The sequence below is a fragment of the Haemorhous mexicanus genome, chromosome 3, assembly GCF_027477595.1.
Source record: "Haemorhous mexicanus isolate bHaeMex1 chromosome 3, bHaeMex1.pri, whole genome shotgun sequence".
Taxonomy (NCBI): domain Eukaryota; kingdom Metazoa; phylum Chordata; class Aves; order Passeriformes; family Fringillidae; genus Haemorhous; species Haemorhous mexicanus.
In genome coordinates, this window is record NC_082343.1 from 49,995,398 (window position 1) to 50,017,556 (window position 22,159).

Here is a 22,159-nt window from a genome sequence, read left to right on the forward strand (position 1 = left end):
GCTTTTAGGCATATTATACATTTGTGAGTGTTTCACAGTCTACGATGCACTCTGATTTCTACAGACCAGAGAAAGAAAAATAAATCTATGATACAGAAATGTATGATACTTTGAGTCCTTAATGATTAAAGATGACAAAACAAAGTACATCACAAAAGCATAAAAACCAAACACAAACCAAAGACCCCCAAATAAATAACCCTTTCCTCACATTATTTGCTTTTTTTAAATTGTGTAAGGTCAACATAATAATCTGCAACAACCTATTTCAGTACCTGAAGGAAAAAAGAGAAGCTGGGAAGGAGGGGAGAGAAGGAATGTTTTAGGAATACTTTCTTTTTTCTTTCTGAAAGCTTAAAGAATTCCTTGGAGCCTGGACCATACAAAACTGTATTAACAGTGTTTATATTCTGCTTTCAGAGACATCCAACCCTGACATCATGGCATAACAGGAAATTTTAGCTCTTAAACACTGGATAAACCAGAGAAAGGAGGCAGATGGGAATGACATTATGCAAAGCAAAAAAACAAAAAAAAACCCAAACAAACAAACAAATAAAAACACACACACCAAAAAAACCCCCAAACCTGGAAAGATACAACCTTTCTTTAGCTTACTGGTGAAAAAAATGCTTTGAAGCAGAGTATTATAGGTCCAGGATGAAAAAAATCAAGTTTTAACTTATCAAGTTTAAACTTATCTTTTATTTAAAGTGGCTATAAGAGACAAGTGCCAAGTCTTGGGGGTTCATGTTCTAAGGACAAGAGTCTCAACCACAAGTTCTACAGGAAGGACATGGAAGAAATGAGCACAAAAGACAAAGACAAGGTCAAATGCATAATCTCAGGAACACAGTGCACAGCTCTAAGAGAGAGCACTGTGTTCAGGTGGTTGGTAAAAGACTTTCAGTGTTACAAGGAAAGAGATCACTTCAGGTTGATTTCTTTACTCACACAAGAAAATAGGACTGTTTATAGTCATGTTCCAAGTGTACATAAAGGTTTTGGATGACATTACTAATTTGGTTTCCAAATGAAATAATCTATAAGATGTTGAATTCTGGCGACCTGCTTGGATCAAAACAGGTCATGTTACAAAATACTTTAGATCTGTAAATTCATCTGCTGTGACTGGCATATAATTCCTTTAAACATGTAAAAGAAGCAATGTTTCATACAGCTTGTAGCTGAAGAACTGAAGAGTCCAGTAAACAACTCAGAACACCTCTTGGGCTAAAATAGAAGAAATGTTTTCTCATATAGTTAATTTGAAGTTTATGTATGATAATAATGTCTGGTAGACCTGACAAATTTGTGCTAGATAAATGTTGAATACAGCCCCAAAACACCAAAAGTGGTAAAGGAACAGGGGAAGGACGCAAAGGAAAATTATTTACTAGACAAGTTAATGGCAGTCTTCAGTACAGAATGTATACCTTCTCTCAAAACAATACTTTGGCCCCATAGGAGTATAATATAGTCAACCTTTAGGATAAGGAAAAAAAAAATCTAGAAATATATATGGAAACATAAACATAGCACACAAGGACACATTTCAGAAGAAATATATTAACAGTGCAAAATTTGCATATAAAATTTGTGATAAATAATGGCATTTAATGCATTTTAAATTTCAATTTAAGATGCTGAGTTTATGAATTTTTTTAAGAAATAAGTTTACTACTACTCTGTATAGAAGACCCATATATTCTGCAAAAATAACCAGTGTGAAGGAGTAAAAATCCATGAGATTTTTAATTAATTCCAAAGTTGGAAAACAGAAAATTTTCAACATCTGGCGGGTGCTTACTTTCTGCAAAATGACAATATTCCCTCAAATCATTCTCTACATACTAGAACTGCTGACAGTGTTTCACATGTCCAGAAACTGCAGTGTACAAAAGAAAGTACTTCAACATCCATTTTTGCCATAAAAAAGACAGATGCATCAAACCTTTGAGCCCACAGAAACTGCAGTGCCCTGAGGAGTGTGTCAGTGCCCTGACATACTACAACAGTTCAGCTGTCCCCACATCCTCAGTTTTATGCTACGAAATCGATTTGAGAGTTGTATTTTTTTAAAACCATTAATGTGCACACAGATATGTTAACAGTTAATTTTAAAAGCAGCAAATAAACAATGCACAATTGTTTCTAGTTTATTACTGTAGTTTAGTAGGGAACTACTTAAACATATTGAAAATATATGATTGAAAATAAATGTATTTATCAGTAACACAGTATTTTGAAGTTGTGACAAATACTGTATTAAATACAAGTACAAAAAATGAAGTGGGAATAATATGTGTCATGAACTTACTGAAATTTGACCTTTTCCAGGTTTTTCTTTTCCAGCTTTTCCAGCATCCCATTTTTCTGCATTGATATCTGCATCATTCCATTCTGGCCAAATAGGAAATCTCCAATTCTCGTTGGAAGCAGCTACCTTGGAAAGCAAAGATGGCCTAGAAAACACAAAATAGCATAAATAAAAATGAACAGCATTATTAGACAAGGGTAGTAGAAGGTATTTTATCTTATAAAATATTCTTTTTTTAATGTAATAGAAATTTTAGTGCTTTTAACTATGTCAACTTTTTGTCACTAAGATAAGTAAGCTTACCTTAGAAAGTTGATGTTGTTTTTAGGTATAAACCAACAAAATGTTTAATGCATTTATAATTCTGCTGAAGTAAATGAGGTAGCTGAAGCACAAAAACAGAATTTGAGGACAGTTTCTTCCCTCCTCTTTTCCCCTGCTTCAAGCCACATGGCTCCCCTTTCTCTCCTGTGCCAGTCCTAGCATTCATCGTTCAGTTCAACTCACTCACCCATTTGAAGGTGTTCTTGAATTTTTTCTGACTTATTTTCTTTAGATAACCAGAAGGAGCTTGCCATGGATACAGGATGCCTTGGGGAAAAGGACTCCCACTTCTAGGCATCTGTGAGCTGCTAGACCAGCCAGCGCTGTCTGCAGGCAGTTTCATTCTCAGGGCTCTTGTGCTACCAGCACTCTCACTATCTTCTCTTGGCTTTCACAATCCTGGCAATAATTTTGCTGAGGCTGAAAGGATTTTCACAAGACTAATACACAATGTGTTCATAGCCACAAAGTAGCACTAGTGCACCTTCATCTTTACAGCGCATACAAAGTGCTGAAAAACTGAATTAGCTAGAATATTCATTCATTATTCCTGTATATAAATCCAACAAAATGTGTAACCATGTTCCAAAGTCAAAGACAGACCACTTAAATGACTAAGGAAACTACTTGAATGACTGAGTCTGACTAAGGAAAATGCTGTCTATCAAATGACACCTGAAAGTCCTGTTAAGCCGCATCACCCAGAAAGTGGAAACAGGGACAAGTCACTTGGGGAAGCAGAGGCATTGCTCAAGTGTAGAGCAGTGAAACTACAAAAGCAAAAGCTCAGCTGGAGTAGAAATAATCAAAGGATGTTAAGGACAAGGAAAAAAGCTCCCATAAGTACATTGGGAGCAAAGGACATATAAGGAAGCACATGTCTGCTGCTCAGCGGGGTGGGGAACAGCTTAGTGACAAAGAACATGGGAAAGGCCAAGATACACAATGTCTTTTTGTGTCTTGGGTTTGTTGGCAAATTTGTCTCTCCCCAGTGCAAGAGTCTATTTACAAAGTCTGCGGGAGTGAAGTATTACCCACAGTAGAGGAAGGAGCTGGGCAGCACTTAAGCCAACTGGACACACACAGCTCCATGGGACTAGCTGCAATGGGAGCAAAGGCACTGAGGGAGTTGACTGGAGTCTGATTTGGATTTTGGTAACTGCAGTGCTTGGAGACACTTTAAAATCAAACAGACATGGATCTAAGCAACCTAATGTAAACTGCTCCTGCTTGAGTAGGAGTTTGACTAAATGGTTCCCAGATGCACCATTCAATCAACGTTTTTCGATAATTCCATAACACTTTAGTTGTTAGCAATAGTAAGGACAAAGACATGGGTAAAAATAAAGATCTCTCACTGTCTAGACATTAACTAGTTCATCCACACTACCAGTAACTCTTAATGGAAGACAGCTGTTAAAATTCAATACCATCTGTGCCTTCTGCTATGCAAAAACCACCCAAACATAGCTTCTACTTCTCTAACTGGAAGATGTATTCTGTAGAGTGATACTTAGGTTTATTTTTTCATTTTTTTCACCTCAGTCATCTGTAAATTGACTCTATTACCTTTGATCTTACATTAATGGCATTGTATTTTCTCCAGTGTTTTCTTGAAGACTCAAATGATGCTTCATTCTGTATTCAATAATATTTAGCCAGCAATTGAAAAACCCTGAGGTGTTTATCAGCTTCTCTGTATAATTTCCAGTTGTTTCAAAGAATATTTTGCATCTGTGCTAACCACATGCATGAAGAACAATGAAAAACTAAGCGCTGGCTGTATCAACAGATTAAACATTTGTGATATTTTGAAACCTAAACACCTCTAACACTGATTAAAATACAACTCCTGGCAGTTTCTTACACATAGTAAAATTTTTTTAAGTTTAAATTCTCATTTTTTGTAATTTTTTCTTACTTCAGATGAAATATGAATGGCATACATATAAATTTTAAATATTTAAGGACTACTCCTAATGTTTTTGTATCTTTTTTCTACTTCTACATCTGCATTTCCTCTTCTACATATTTATAGAGAAGAATGGAAATTTCACTTACTGATACCAATAATAAAGATTTTCTGTCACCATTCACAAATAAAATTAATGATAATTGCAATAATTCATAGAACCATAGAATGGTTTGGGTTGGAAGAGACCATAGAGACCATCTAGTTCCACCCCTCCTGCCATGAGTAGGGACACCATCCACTAGACCTTGTGGCTCAGAGCCTGTCCTCATTTCTTGCTATAAGATTTCTGAGTGCTTTGGGACGATAAAGGAATAATAAAAAAGCATAATTTTAAAATGCAACCATGAGATATGGAAGACTTACTTAGCTTACTATCACACTAAGACAGAAAATCACTTTCTACCATACTTTGACATAACAGAACATCCTCAGCATTAGCAATGTGGAAGACATGGAAACAATGCTACCTATGATTGAGATGCCTAAACTAAGTTGTAGAAGTCTAATGCTACTGCATCTCAGAAATGAAAATTCAATAAGACGTGGAAAATTCACAAATAACTGCAATTTAATTAGTCTCCAAATATCTGTAATAAATAGTAATAAATGAAAAAAGTCAGCTGAATTAATTAAAATACTGCATTTGAGTAATGCTATTAAGGAGTTCGGCTATTACAATAATTGAATAATGTAACTGTGAGAATTTTTTTAAATGAACTGTAAGATACAAGGACAATGCAAATAACTGCTATTTCATGCTCAGGGTGGGTTCATTGTGCAACAGTATTTTTAAAACTAACTTACTGGCAGACTTCCTTTTAATCCTGTGCTAAGCCCCAGAGGATAAAAAGGATGAATAAATTGCCAAATAAAATACCATGAAGTTGGCATTAATTCACCTCTGACCCTTAAAGCAGCTTCTCCAAGAATTCTAGTATAATTGATATAGTGCCAAGAGAGGAAAGAGGGGACAGGCAGGATAGACAAGCACAACAGGGAAAATGCAGACAGATTGCAACCTAAGTTTTTTAGACACTTCAGATTTAATACAGAGACAGGAAACAAGCCCACTGCAAATGTGCTCTCAAGTAATACAGTCATTTAGTCTGTAGACATGTGCACTACCACATTCTACAAGCAAGATCTTGTCAGCTTGGTTAATGGAGTCTAGAAAGCTAGGAAGCAAATGTTTTCTTCCTAAACAGATAAATCTACTTGTAAATTATCTATGACCATTCATTAGAGAGAGAACCCAGCAAGACTGAAGAGAGCCTTCTCAGGAATTATAGAAGTATTTGTAGGTACCTTCAAACAGCATGGCTACTCCCACCTTCCAATACTCATGTCATTCTGGACCACCAGACAACAATAATTTTGTGATTTTTTAGAAATCATGAAGACACCAAAAGGCAGTAAAAGAAAAGTGTCACTTTCTCTGAATTGTTTCAACAGTCATAAAAAACCTACTTCTGTCCTCAGTAAAGCTTTTATATTAGGAAAAAGAGGGCAGAGAACAAACAGATGCTTCAACTTTTTCTCCAAATCTGCCCTGCAGGGAAGCTACTTAAGATTTCTCTAATCTCTTCCAACCTCAAAGACAAAAGACTCCTTTGAAGACGTTATTTATAGCAGAAAGTTCTTTTAAACTATAATCACTGAAATGATTTTTAAAAAGTAGCATCTGAATATCTTAGAAACCTAGAACAGAAACCATGGTAACACTCAAGTTCATAAGAATCTCTAAAGGATACAGGAAAGTCTGGCCAAGTATCAGTAACTGTGGCAAAATGATTTGCTCTTTTCCTTCATACCTAGTGCCATTCTTCAGAACAGGAAAGAACAGAATGAATCACAATCAGACAATTTAATAGGCAGCTAATAAGGTAATACAGTTTTCTCCTTAATATTAGCATAGTCAGTAGCAATTACAAAATAAAACCAAAATATGAATGAGTGGTTTACAATACCTTGCCATTAGTCTTATCTTGGATACTAGAGCCAAAACTTACAGGATTCTCTGCAGAAGCAAAATAGTCTATGTGCTTAGAGCTCTCACGTTTGGGGAGACCAAGCCATGGATGCAGCTCAGGTATGATGGGCAGAACAAATAATTGTAAACCATCTATGTTGCAATCATAGTTGCCTGCAAAAGTCTAAGACAATAGGTTTTACTGTCATTTCACTTTTGTGTACTGGGGTAGGATTTCTTCTCCAAAAAGCACAGAGTACTTTCTGTGGGAAGCAAGTTCAAACCAGAAAATTAAAGTGATGATCGACAGAAAAGATGAACACCAATTGATTATTCTTTATAGACATATAATTTTTTAAGGGGTCTGCAATTTAGATCACTGCTTCCAAGTGTGATGTCCTCATTTCTAAACATAGCTGATGTCCTTGTAGGTGTCAGACAAACTAATAGACCTAAGTAACTTGTCAAGAATGAGCCTCTTTTGAAGGCACACACACATATTCTAAGAGAGATGGTTACCTAGCCTCACATTTAGCATTGCCAGCTAGAACTCCACATGTTTTCTCACTTATATTTGCCTTCACATTGATGGAAACCAAGTTATTCCTTCTTGGCTTGCTTTCCAGATTCTAGGAGGCAGAAGAAAAACCCTAAATGCCAAATGCTAAGTGAAAATTTTACACAGTAGCATGCCTTGGACATTACTTGTAAGAAAAATTAATAGAAAATAGTAGTTTAGAAGCCCTGTAGGTTTTGAAACTTTAATTTAATTTTTTTTTTTTTTGCTCTCCTTGTTTTCAGCCTGATTCCATTTGTCGTGCTAAAAATATTGTCTGTATTCTTATCCTTGTAATTTTAGAATTCCAGCTAAAATTGAGTATCTTCTGCTGTTTGGATCCATTTATCCCAACTAAACCTTTTCGCTATATAAAAACTTGAAGTCAGAAATTGAATATAAAACACAGAATCAAGTAATAGACTTTTGCCGTGTGTTAGGGAAAAAAAATGAAGATGTATTCAAAAAACTGGTGACAAATAGACTGAGAAGTAACTGAATACCTAATATAGATCACAAAGGATTTGTTTTATCTTGTGTGACAAAATCTATGTAATGAAAAAAAAAAAAAATTCTTTTTTTGGAGGAATTCCAAAATTAAAATTTAACCTTCATGCTCATAGCAAGTTCATGTACAATGTTAGAATTTTGGACCCTGATCCTTCAATTTTTGCATACCAGGAAGAATAGTTTCCATTGCACACACTACTATTTGTAAACTGCTCAAAGACAAAAGTAAAATCAGGTGGCATTATATACTTGAGAAACAATATCATGATTGTGCTGCTTTCAAATGGCAGACCAAGACCCTGTAGACTGTGAGAGCAAAGCCAGAAAACTCAGCTAACCATTTTCTGTGCTGAGGGGCAGCTGTAGTGAAAATTCTCTGCTCCTGATTTTATGGAGCCAAAGATCTGCTATAAAAAAGCTTTGAAGACAGAATGGAGAAAAATACCTTTTACTTATTTGAAAAACATTCTTCACAATGGAAGGTATCAGATTGCCTAGATGTCATTCATTGGACAGCCTTTCACGTTCTACCACACTGGAGGTCACTTAAACATTTAAAAGACATCCTTCAGATTTATTTTTTTTAATTAAATTCCCATGAGTAGAACATTGAAAATTAATTCCAAGAGAGGCCTGCCAAGGCAGAAACACTATATTATCTAGCTCTTAAATGAGCCCTTGTAAGGTAGAGAAATAAAAACAGTCTGCAGAGGTGGGCTTTCCATCCAGTGTTACAGGTGGAAATATGATATACCAATACCTAGATAATGTTATAACAAGAGCCTGGAATGAGAAGTGTCTTTTCCGGTCATTTTCAGGTGCCAGTCTCAGCCAAAAGAAGTGATATCTGATGGACTTTTCCAAGATGGGTGTGGTTGACTCTGAGTTGCGCTCCAGGTGGGATTGTGAGCTGGTCCAAATCCTTTGAGGTTAGCTGGTTTCAAAAGGTGGTGGTGACAGGCCAAGTGAACAGACAACAAGGGCTTCGAGCCGTATCTTGCAGTTTTCCACCAAGTCACAGATTTGAGAGCAAGTAACATCTACATCCAATTTGCAGATCAAATTTCTGTCTGATCAATTTGCTCTTCTTCTAACTAGCAGCAAATGAATAAGTGTTACAAGGTTATAAATTGACATTGCTTTTGACACTAAAGTTAGATACTCAAGTATCAAGTAGAAGAATATGAACTGCAGAGCATTGCTTCTTTGTTGGCTTCTGTTAAAAACCTCTTGTGCCTTCTGTACAGCACCTGAACAATTAACCAAGAGCTAAAAGCCTCTGCGTGGCAGAGCATACCAGTACTTCTGAGGATTTAGGCCAACTCATTCAAAAAGCACTTTGCATGCATTGTTAAGAAAATCAGGAAATCCCATTTCTTCCATGGTGGTTACAGAGAATTCACAGAAGATAAAGACCATTCAGCTTAAATAGATGAATAATCCCTGGCAAACTGAGTCTCTAACATTATATTTAAAAATGCTTTCTAGTTTCAAAGCACAATTATTAGTATTTTTCTTTTGACAGTACATTTTCTGCCATGCAGTTCTGCTGAAAGCTGCTTTTCTCCATCACACTGTTCTTTACACTGTTCACTGCAATAGAAGTCAAAACTCCTCTTGCACACTGATTTACAGTCTCCAACCAAGGGCTCATGGAGTGTTTGCCTGTAAAATTCTCTGACAGTGCTTTGAGTTTCATGGAAAGAAAAACCTAAAACTAAAATCAGTAGGGAGTACAGCATTTAGTGTGATATTGCCACTAGTAAATTACTTAATATTTTCATGCCCATGAGTCCATGAAGTTTGAAATCTACAGATCAAATAAGCTGAGCTCTCAGGGGTTCCTTGTTTTAATTAGAATTAACTAGGAAAATTAATTTGAATACATAATTTTCTAATTAACATGTAATCTAGTTAATAAAAAATTAAACTTATTGGTCAGCTTATATGCTATTCTAGTATGCTTCTCATGATTACCTGGGGGAAAAAATACATTATCTCACCTCAAAGCATGAACTTAAAAAGAAAGTTAAGAGTAGAAGGGAGTACCAAAAAAGTACCAAAAAATTGACTATCCAAAGTTGCACTGCGTTTACACACTAAAAAAATTTGATTAATGAAGCACAGGTACTGAAAGCAAGAGCTTCATTTTTCTGGTCAGAAATTCTAGGTCTAATTTAGAAATTTTTTTTTTTTTTTTTGGTGATACTAACAAAATTACTAATCTCAGAAATATGAGTTACTTACAAAACAAATAGACAATAAAAAGCAAAAAAAGAAAAGTGGTTCTTTCCAGCTTAAGAAAGACAATGCAAAATCTTCAGGAACATCTCTGACTTTAGGTTAGAATTTAGTTATTAATACAATAGTACAGTACTACAGCTTGCAGATGGTCAGTGATGCAATAAATAACTTCTGAAGAATAATCATGAACCTAAGATCACAACACATTTATTCACTAACACTGCTGTGTCTGGGGAAAGTACGTATGTACAGGATGGTACCACTTGCTCAGAGTTTCAGATGGCTAAATTTTAAGGTACATAGATACTTTTCCCTTCAGTGATGCAGCTGTATGTCCTGGAATCCTGGGCCATAACAGATTTATGTTGTGCCTAAATTATTTGAGAGAGCAGGAAATGCCTTCCAAAAGGCTGTAGACAGGCATCCATACCAAAAAATTTTTTTATCTTTGGATTGCAATTAACAGCATGCTAAAGGAGACCATGGTCTCAAAACATCCTCAGTTTTGTCAGGACAGTAGATGCAAACTGGAGATGAACAACTGCTGTAGCTCCAGATACACCACTCACAGAGTCTCCTGAAGCCTTAAATGGCTTTGGTTAGAAAGGATCAGAACTGAGCTGTTTGAGACAGAAGAGCCCAACAAGTTATCAAAAATCAGCCTTGTAGTAAGGAGTATAAAATCTTGTAATATGTTACCAGTTACAATTGTAAAGCAGATTATGAATGCAGTGACAGTTTAAAATTTTTCATTCAAATCTTTTCCTTGTGAAGTCCAGCGAGTAGCTGTCCTGGGTTCGGCTAGGTTTGAAGTAAATTTCCTCAGAGCAGCTTGTAGGGGGAAATATGTTTTAGTTTTGTGATGGAAACAGTGTCAATAACACAGTGATATTTCAGTTATTGCTGAGCAGTGACTACACAGAGTCAATGCTTTTTCTGTTTCTCATACAGCTCTTACCAGCACGTAGGCTGGGGAGGCACGAGAAGGGACCAGAGGGGACTCAGCCCAGACACCTGACCCCAACCACCCAAAGAGATTTCCTTACCATATATTGTCATGCTGAGCAATAAACCTGGGAGGAAGAAGAAGGAAGTAGAAGACATTCAGAGAGATTACATTTGTCTTCCCAAGTCACCATTACGTGTGATGAAGCCCTGCTTTCAGGGGGATGCCTGCACACCTGCCTGTTCATGGGAAGCAGTGAATGAATTCCTTTTCTTGCTCTGCTGTTTACCTATGAAGCTGTCTTTATGTGCAACAAGTGTTTGCCTTTTTACCCAGATTTCTGCTCTTATCCTGCTAGGGTTGAGCTAGTAAGCAGTGTGGGTCAGAGCTGCCAGACGGGGTTAAACCATGACACTTGAAACTAATTATATTTTTAAAAACAGCCCAATTTCCAATAAATTGGGCAGAATTACCCAATAAATGGGTACACCTAATTTAAAAAAAAAAAAAAAAAGCAAAATCAGGGTTAGAATCATCAATGTCTTTTGTCCAAAATGTCCACTCTGTTTAAATCCTCCAGCAGAAGTTATAACCTCCAAGCCACACTCAACTCTAACTGGAGCTCATGCACAATCAAAAACAAGCATAAGTACCTCCATAGGAATGGAGCTTTTACCATAACACAGCAACCCCTTCTCTCAGATAAGACATTTTGCAACATATGTTGCAAGTCAAAGATGTACCACTGGTTAAACCATGACACTTGAAACTAATTATATTTTTAAAAACAGCCCAATTTCCACTAAATTGGGCAGAATTAACCAATAAATGGGTACACCTAATTTAGCCACTGGGCTACCCCCTCAGACCACAAACAGAAGAGGTGTACTGAGTGGAAGAATGAGTGAACTGTAGCCCAACACCTTGTCTCTAACAATACTGCAACTGAAAACCGTTATGCAAAGAGCATAAAGGCATAACTAGTATATCTGTCAAATAATTTCGCAGACTATAAGTATTTTTAAGAATAATGCTCAAGTACTTCCCATGTAGTTGCTATGTATTTATATAATCTTCAACGGGTTTCCTTTCTGCAGGCTTGTTCTCTGATTCCATGTAAATTTTTAGTGCCCATTAAAACTTACATTAACCAACATGAAAGGTCCACTAAAAGCTTTAAGTTCAATTATCATGCTCTTACCCACAGGCCATGAGCTCTTACCATTCTCAATCTTTAGCTTATCTAAAAAACGCGGAACATTAAAAAAACAATCTGGTCAGTCTATATTCTCTAAACTACCAAACCTAAAGAACAGATGCCGGCAGTGGATAAAACCTCACTTACAAGCCATGGCTGAAACCTTATTCTAGGCCTATGGGAATTGAAGAATGAACTAGCAATTCCACTATTTTTTCCTGCTCTTATTGTCCCATCCTTTAATCTTAATAACAAACATTAGGTAATCCTAGGCATTGGTGCAGCAACCCGCTACTGATTGCAATCAACCAGGCATACAGCTAAAAAATAATTTCTTCCAGCCAGTGCAGGCTTAAGCCTGTCTCTGCTGGTCCTTAAGGATACACCAGCAGTACATATTAGTTAGTGACCTCTTTAAAAAGTTCTCCAGCATTGCTCTGACCTTCCCCTATATACACTGGAGACCTCTGTGCCACAGTTACCCCTAAATCACTTGCCTCTCTTGGCACTGACCATTAACTCCTCATTTTTGTCCCTAATAGCCCAAATCCTAATTGTGATAGCTGCTGATGACTTAATTCAGAAGATTGGGCTTGATGGCAGAGAGCTTCATCAAATTAATTTAAAAGCATTTTAATTCATTATCCATTCTTACTAGCCAGAATCTCTTCAAGTGCCACCAAAGACATCAGTTCCTATTCACTATAACTGTTGAAACCTGGGAAAGATCAGATTCTCAGTAGCCTCTAAGGGTGCAATCCAAAAAAGCTGTAAGGGCAGCAGTTCTTTTGAGCTCTTCAGCCCATCATCTCCAGCAGCTGCCTAGATCCTGAGGGAATTGCTATCTAATTAGAAAGCAATAATGAAGAGAGACCCATGGGAGTATCCTGCAGTGACCCAAGGGAAGTCTGGCTAGCAAGTCTAGAGGAATTTTCCTGCCTTCTCCATATGTTTCTGAGGTCCCACTCTAACAATGCAATATATCCACCCATAATCCTGATTGATTTTCCACAGTGCAGATGCATTGTCCTGACTGTTCTAAACACTTGTGGGGAAAAAAAAAGAAGCCTGATTTCATTAGAAATTGAGAAAAGTGATTTTAAGGTGATCAAAATACATTGCAGAGATGTTTGTACACATTATTCTCAGAGGATTTCTGCATTAATTTTATCCACAACATATGAAATTATAACACTAATTCTTTTTGGAACGCACAGACAGATTTCAGGATATTTTTTACAAATTGTTTAAAGAAAAATTATTATTTTTCTTTTTTCTATTACTTATATTTCAATTTACAATTTTGATCATTAGAGACATATAAAAAAGCAAGTCACATTTACTATCAGGAGGACAGCATTAGTCAAAAGACAAAGTATTTTTAACATTTTTTGTCCTTGCAACTGCAAGCTTTGTTCTAAAATAAAACAAAAAATCTATCTTGCAATTACAAGAGAATACTAAACTTAGAGGGCAACGTTTTCCCAGGCAGACTGCAAATATCCATTTCTCTTTCAAACACAGGAATAGTTACATTACTTATGTTTTCATAGATTTAGACAAAATTTTTACAGTAATTGTCTCTGCCTCATAAACATCCTGAACAAGCTGGGTAACAGAATGAACAGAATGAATGACTATCAAAGAGAATCAGAGAATATTCTGAGTTGGATTCCACTAGGATCATCAAAGTCCAACTCCTGGCCCTGCACAGGACATCCCAAGAGTCACTCCATGTGTCCAGGAATGGTGTCCAAATACTTCTTGAACTCTTTCAGGCTTGGTGCTGTGATCACTTCCCTGGCCAAAACAACAATAACAGAGTTACTAAGCAAAGGGTGCAGTGGGGAGAAGGAACTAGATACTGGCAGCCTGCAACAGAAAAGTTGGCAAAATGGGAATCAAGGTGTGAAATATAAAAATAAAAAACTATTGTGTAGTAAAGGCTGTGTAACTAGATATGAAATAAGCACAAAGGAGCATTTGAGATTGACTTGAGGGGAGAAATAAGTGATACAACTGAAACCTTCATGTATGGCAGAAAAAAAAAAGAAGCACAGGCCATGAGCACATACATGAGATACCTTTTTCATTTGAATCCCAACAGCACCATGCATTCAGGCTTACATTAGGATGAGAAAGCAGTTAACAGCATAGAACTCCCAAGTCAAAACAGTGACAGTGAATTTATGTCAATGGTCTCTATTTATTTGTCTTTTTAGGAAGAGATAGACATTTACACAGAAATATACAAATTCACACTAAAGACCCAGCAAACTGCAAATCATTTAAAAATAACTCAAGAGATGCTACTTACACAGAAGTATTTAAGAAATTGTTAGGAAGAATTCTTTTCTGTATCATAATTGCTTTTCTCAGATTCTTTATAACATTAAGCAAACCTTCCAGACACTGGGAATTTTCTTTCCTTTCTGTAAGGGAAACTGCTATAACCGTCATTAATCATTTTGCCTCCAAAACTGCAGCTAGTTTGATTCCTCTCCCTGATGAAAGCAGAGCGTCCCCATTCCCAAAAATTATTACCCTGGTTGACAGGTTCGACGTTCTTTTAAACCCAAAATCACTTCAGCGAGCTCTTAACTTCTGAGACCTCCCGAGCAGCAGCTGAAGGCCTCGTTCCCGTTGCTGTGCGCAGGGTCCGAGCTCGGCGTACCAGACCAGGGGTGTCCCAGGACACGCACGGCAGCGGCGGGGCAGGACGGCGCTACCCGGCAGGAGGAGCGCCCCAAGGACCTCAGAGGGAGGGAGCACAACATCCACACGAGCTGGGGCCCCGGTTTGAGCAAACAAACAAAACCCCAAGAACAACCAAACTCCTCTTCGGCTTTAGAAACCCCTTTTACTGAAGCACCCACACGAGCGAGTGAACTTTCTCAGCGTAAGTTGTTTGCCCGCACGACGTTTACGGGCACGCACCCGCGTCCGGCCGGTGACACGGCCACAGGGCCGCCTGGCACAGGTGCCCGCCGGCCTCGACGGCCGCCCGGGTCGGGTCGAGGCAGAGAAGCCTCGGGGAAGTTCCCGGCCAGCCGCAGCTGCCCAGGCCTGGCACGGCGCTGTCTCCGGGCGCGCCGCCCGTGTCGGGCCGGCCGGCAGGGCTGCCGTCCTCCCGCGCCCACCCTCCCTCTGTCCCGGGGCCCTCACCTTTTGGAGGAGGTGCCGGCGCCGCTGGAGACCTCCTTCTTCTTGCCTGCCTTGGAAGCCATGGCCGCGGGGGGGTGCCGCCGCGTCCGCCGCGTTGCCGGGCGACCCCGCGGGGCACGGGAGGGGCCGCGGGCGGCCCAGGGCGAGGGGCCGGGCCCAGCCCGGACATGGCCCTGCCGCCCGCTTCGTGCCCGAGGAGCCAAAGGAACGGCGTGGAATGGCTCTGCGGGCAAAGGTTTGGCTTGGAGGGTAAGAGATACCGCTTTCTGCGGCAGCCTCGAATCCGTCCCAAGAAGGAAGTTTGTCTGCTGGCCGGTGATAATCAGTTGTGAGAAGCTGTCGTCTCTGTCGAATGGAGGCCCTGCAGAAAGACCTGGACAAGTGAGGGGACTGGGCGATCACCACTCCAATGAAGTTTGCCCAAGACTAGTGCTGGATTCTGCACCTGGGACAGAGCAACCCCGGATGTACAGACAGACTGGGAAACAGGCTGGACAGCAGCACTGCAGGAAGGGACCTGGAGGCCTTGATCGATGGCAACTTCACTGTGAGTCAGTTCTGCCCTGGCAGCCTAGAGAAATTTTAGCGCTAGATTATGCAAGTCTTTCTTTTTATTTTCAGATTGAGGCAATTAATTAACTCCTGCTATTAAGCCCATGATTACCAAAGTGAATGCTGTTCTACCAAGGTCAGATAAAATTAGCATTAATCTGCTGGTTTTGAATTCAGCAGATAGTTGACTTCATTTATAAGAAGACTTTTTCAGATACATTCCACAGACTGCACTATTGTTAATAGCTCCTATTTCTAACACCAGATTTGCTGTTTCCCAATCTTGAAAAATCCTTGATAAAATAGAATATACTTTGCTTGTTCTTATGCAAACTTTTTCAAATATAAAAATCAATGAAAATCTATTTGTCAAATTGCAGAGGGCATGAGTAGATTAAAAATAGGAGGAAAAATAGGCAGATGTTGCTACATCTAGAGGCTTATTTTAGACAAATTTCAGATCTTGATTTATATCCAGATGACAGGCAGCCAGATATACACTCATAAATTTCAAAGTGCAGAATTCTTCCACAGCTTGGCATTTCCTTCGGCGTTATGTCCAACAGCATCCATTTTAAACAAGGTACTTTGGGACACTTCTCACTTGAGAGCCAAGTAAACATTTCAATTTTATTTCTTTTCAAACTGAACAAACAGTCTTCTCTTCATACAATTATGCTATCAAATATTGATTAGGGCAATAAATAAAAAAAAATAGGAGAGAAAGAGGTGAGTTCAAACATCTGGCTACACCTCTTCAGTACCAGCACAAGCGCTGTTCGCCTCCACACATTGCTGGATGCTGATGCAAACTTGTAGATGGGGGACAGGATTCAGTTTGTCATCCAGAATGCAAATAAAAAACCAATGGAAAATTACAGACTTTCTATTCCTCTGAATCCCCTTTCCTATACTTACTGGACAGAGAAAATACTACGGAAGAGTATCTATGAAACATATGGATAAATGTAAGAGGCATTTATGGAAGTTTTCGTAGAAGGAAAAATCCTTTCTTGAAAGGAAGGAAAACTTTTCCTTCTTGAGGAAGAAAAACTTCCTTCCTTCTCCTTTTCCTTCTTGAAAACTTCCTTCTTGAGGTGACCGGTAAGATTTGCAGCATCCCAGCAAATAAAACTTTCATAATAAACTTCTGTGAAAGACAACATAAAAGTAACTGAAGTTTGAGTGCCTGGGATGGTGGAGGAAGAAGAACACAAATCAGAAAAGCATATTCAAGTACAGAGGCTTTAATTCTTTGCTCTGTTAAGTGATAGTTACTACACAGGAAGTTCAGAATGGACCTGACCTTTACCTACAGTAAGTTTGTTTGCTAAGTGATGGCATTAGTAGCATGTATCTACGTGCTTTGTGAAGCAAAAACAAGATCTCAAGTTTAACATCCATCAAGTTACATCTTTTTATTTATGCAAGAAGTTCATTCTGAATTCCATAACCTAACAGCAATGACAAGGACAGCTTGTTTGGAAAGAGAAATTAATCTGAATTTTAAACAAGCTATTTTTCTAACTGGCAAAGAATCTCTAAGGTCACATCAGCTATTTCGTTGCCCTAATGTCTCAAGCCATGAAGTATATCTGACAGACACTCCCTGAAGGGAAGAAATTGTTAGGGTAGAGGCAGCCTGACAGAAAATGTGGAATAAATGCACAAGACAACAAAACAAGCGTTAGGAACCCATTGAGATGTCACTAAACAAATACTAAGGCAGAACATACTGATTAGCAATGGATGGATGACCTTCTGGTCATCATTCTTCTAAGGTACCATGCAAAACACCAGCTTCTTTGTTTTTCCCTGAAAGCATCACAGCAACAGCTACAGCATATGCAAATCACTTACAAGAAAGCAGCCTTTTAATCTTAAGTATTTTGTACTTTTTTTATTGCAACACATAGTAGCTGGAGAGAGTAGAAAAAGAGTAACTATGAACAGCAACACTACCAAAAGCCCTCAGGGGTTTTGGAGCTCAGACTTAAGTCTCCTCTGATTTTACAGAGAGCATAAGGACTTCAGAACAAGAGAGCAAAAGTTTTTGCCTTAAGAGAAGGAGTGGGGGATTGGGGCAAAGCAGAATGTCTAGAATAAGTGATGAGTAGGCTAAAGAAATTAATTTTTCTCAGAGATGCCAAGTGGCAGGATTAGAATCAACGTGAGAATTTAAATATGAGAAATTCCTCTTTAAAATAAAATTTTATTTTTAATTACAGTGAAGCTGGTCAAACACTGGAGCAGGTTTTCCAGTAAGACTGTGGAGTTTTTATCAAACTGGGCACAACCACGAGCAACCTACTGAAGGTCTGAGCAGAGGTGTAGGACTATGCAGTCTTTCAAGGCCACTTCCAACCTTACCCATTCTGTGGTTCTGGGAAGTCTTCCATGAAAAAATGGGTTAAGGTCAAAAGCAGCTAGAGGCTTCTGTAAGGAGAGATGCTTCATTTTCAAGCATGAGGTTGCAACAGTCACAAGATGAAAGGATTTTTGTGTTGTATTTTTGAAACTTTTTTCCTCATGTATTTTTATCAAATGATAGGAAAATTTAGGTTCTGAAATTAATGCTTTTAACAGATAAAAAAACCCCCATTGCCCTTTAGCTTCCAATACTCTCTTTTATCTGTTTGCTAAGTGAAAGAGTAGGTGGAAGAGATGTAAGGAAGGAACAGATCAGTGGGAAATAGTGAATAGAGGAGGACAGCAGTGCACTGGCATTTTATTAAGTGCAGGCAGTGAAGGATCAGGAAAAGAGTGAAGGGTGATCAAAAAAAAAAAGAGCAATTGTGAGTGGAGAACGGTAATGCATGAGAAAATGGAAACACTGCAGTATGTGATAAAGCCTGGAGGAGCAGTCTGTGCACTGTGTCAGGAACAGTCACTGAGGTGACATAGGCCAGGGAACTGAATTTGAGCAAAACCATCCTCAAACAGATGGACTGAAACTATGCACAGGCAGCCCTAGTCTGTTAACTCTTAATGTGAGGCTAAGGAGTAAGGTGGATTATGAGAGTTTTCTTAGGTAAACTGATAGATTAAGACAAGGTAGGGGGGAAAAAAACACAGTTGCATAATAGAAAATACATTTGCCTAAGCACAGGATTTCACTGCCATTTCAAAAATTTCTTATGGTAGCACATCTCATCTGATTTTTTTAGGGACATGATTTTTCCAGCATTTCAGTCTCTGTTGAATTTGACACAGTGCCAGAAAGATGGGGTTCATCAGAGTTCAATGTTACTATTTCCACTTAACCTTTTTTTTTTCAGGTTCTTTATTTGCTAGAGCATATTCTATCACATTCTAATGCTATAATATAATTTTGGAGAAACACAGACCCAAAACATTCTGTTAAATGTCAAGCAGCTGTTCAAGTCCAATTTAAATACAGCAATACCATCAAGTCCCATGGGAATGCTCAGGGCACTTATTTAGGTAAAAGTGCAAAGTGAGGACCACCACAACTTTGATCATCTTTCCACTCTAATATAGGGATAAAACACTGTATGCCCCAATAGCAAGCAGCAGATGAAAATCAAAGTAGCTCACAGAATCATACAGAGCTATTGCCTTTCTTTTGCAAATTTACATTTGATGATACAGGAATACCTTTTTACGTCAAAAGGAAAGGCTTTCTGGGTTTGATACAGTTTGAAAACCCTATCTGAAATCTGGAGTTCAGTAAGACAACTGTGATTCTCTAACTATTGGAACTGTAACAAAATTCAGATATGGACAGGGGAAGTAGTATTACCTCTTTAAAAAATTCTAGATATTTGACTAAAAAGATAAAATGAAATGGAGACAGTAGCCTGAGGGACAGGAGGGTATTTTTTTAAATTGAGAATACACAATCTTAATGTAAACTACAGAACTGCAGAACCTATTAAATCTCTTAGTACACTGCTTTACTTTAGTATTTTGGTTTTTACAATTTTTTTATAATTAAGAATGTAACCTGTTTGCAGGAGATTTAAAAAGTTAAGTCTTGTTCCAAGTAAAGGCATGCTGCAGATCACAGCAAATCCTTTTTAACAGAAATTAACTTTAGTTTGTTTTAAGTGTGGCTGCAGTTGTATATGCAGGCTAAAAGCAAAAAGCTGTATACTATTTGAAAAATGCAAAATGTAAGATTGCTGGATAAATATGCTTTAATAGAAATATGATTAACGTTCTTCATGAAAAGTTAGAAGCAAGACCATAAGCTGATGCAAGATGTCTTCTAACTTGTTTTAACCAAATAAAAATATATTGTCTTCTCTAAATTAAAAAAAAAAAAAAATCCACAACAGTTTATGTTGTGTTGTGTTAGGTTGTTCTGTTCCCCTCTCAGTTTGTATGTTGGATTGTCCTGTTTCCCCCCCGTAGTTGCAATGGTTCAAGCCTGGTTCATTCTGCCCTCCTCCCCACTGCCTGTCATCCCTGCTCCCCCCCAGCCTTTTGAATCTTTCCTTTGATCCCTCCCTGGTGCCCTGTCTGTCACTTGGCACTCCCTCCCTTCCCTCTAGAAACTTCTATCTGGAGCGTCGAGTGATTGGATCAGGAACCAGGACCCCTCCCTCGATGTATTCCCGTTAGTCTGTCGCTAATGTCAATCCCTGCATCCCACTCCCCTCTGGTTTCCCATTCGTCCAGAGGTAGTTTCCTCCCCCGTTTCCCCTGCCCCTTTAAAAGCTGCTACATCGCTGGGGTCGGGGCTCCAACCGGGAAAATTTATTAGAGCTATTAAAGCCTGATTATACCCTCGGCTGGAGTCAGCTCTCTTTCTTTCTGTTGGCTGTTGCTGCGAGCCCCGTCCGATGCAGGGAGCTGCCTTCACAATAGCGTGGGGCTGTATCCCTAGGCGCTGTCTCGGGTGAGACCCGAGAGTGCTTCTGCTGCAAGCAGTGTGCTGGTTGCTTGCCGGGCAAAAGGGGGAAGACAAGCTTCCCCCCGACTGCTTGCTGCTTCAAGTTTACATTCTCTAACTTCTGAAACTAATAAAAATTACATAAATTGTCACACTTATGCCATCATCCATATGCCAAGTGCCACACTAGCCATTTGAGCTGTAAGTTGTCTGATTTAATTGTGCTTAAAACAATAACCCAGTGAAAAGAAATGGCATCCTGGTGGACAATCTGATGGAAAGTTCTTACTCCTTAAACTATTACATACAAGAAAGCAGTGATTTTGGGGATCTTGTGGCAAAGTACCATCAAAAACAACAAGTTTCCCTGGGTGGTGGGTTGACCGTGGCTGGACAGGAGGTGCCAACCAAAGCCACTGTATCGCTCCCCTCTCAGCTGGATGGAAGAAAGGAAATATAACAAAAGGCTCATGGGTTGAGGCAAGAGGCAGAGATAGCTCACAATTGCTCTCATGGGTAAACAGACTTGACTGAGGTAAATTAGTTTAGTTTACTACAAATCAAATTGGATTAAGATAATGAGAAATAAAAACTAAGTCTTAAAAACACCTATTCCAACCCCTCCCTTCTTCATGAGCTTAACTTTACACACAATTTTCTCTACCTCCTCCACCCAGTGGTGCAGGGGGATGGGAAATGGGGGTTTGCAGCCAGTTCATCACATATTGTCTCTGCTGCTCCTTCCTTCTTAGGGGAGGACTCCTCAAATTTCTCCTGCTCCAGCATGGGGCCCTTCCCATGGGAGACAATCATCCAGAAACTTCTTTAATGTAAGTCCTTCCCCTGGGCTCCATGAACTGGTCCAGTGTAGGCTCCTTCTATGAAGTGCAGTCCTTCAGAACCGACTTCAGCTCCAGCATGGACTCCTCCCAGGGTCCCTGGGAAAACCTGTCCAAAAACCCGCTCCAGCATGGGCCCTTCCATGGGGCCTCAGGTTCTGCCAGGAGTGTGCTCCAGCATGGGCTTTCCACAGTAGTCTGCGACTCCATTGGACATCCACCTATTCCACTGTCACATCAAGTACTGGGAGTCTAGGAATGACTTAAACTACTCCCCACAGTTTAATTATTATAGAGGAACAAAGACTTGTTCAATCTAAGGAGCTCATACAACTCAACAAGCCTGATACAAAGTTGAAACAAAACTCTGGAGCTTGGAATAGCACATATTTTTCTAGTTCTGCAGTTAAGATTCATCAGAAAATCCTATACTGAAAAAGTCACTCTTTGTGTCTGTCTTCCACACATTTTTCCAAATCAAAGGTTTTGAATTAATTCGGATAGGGCTTCATGACTAGTTTAACTAACCTATACACTTCTGCATGAACTGCAGTCCCATATCCCTCTACCAGGGAGACACTACCATTTCCTTCCTCAGGCCAGTCTTTTCTTAGTTTTCTTGTTCTGACTGGATCAGCTTTCCCAGTCTTGTATATCACAATGCTCCCTCTCCACAGAAGGATAGTGAGAACGTAGTTTGTAG

The 22,159-nt window shown here is 38.9% G+C and overlaps 1 protein-coding gene across 1 annotated transcript in view; it reads right to left on the reverse strand.

Moving 5' to 3' along the window:
- ADGB (androglobin) overlaps positions 1–2,898 on the reverse strand; it is an 87,215-nt gene extending 84,317 nt beyond the window's left edge. The window contains exons 1-2 of the mRNA XM_059843290.1: positions 2,828–2,898; positions 2,321–2,465 (exon numbers count right to left, since the gene is read on the reverse strand). Of these exons, the coding sequence (XP_059699273.1) occupies positions 2,321–2,465; positions 2,828–2,898 (216 nt within the window). The remainder of the gene's footprint in view (positions 1–2,320; positions 2,466–2,827) is intronic.
- Positions 2,899–22,159: the final 19,261 nt, after the last annotated feature.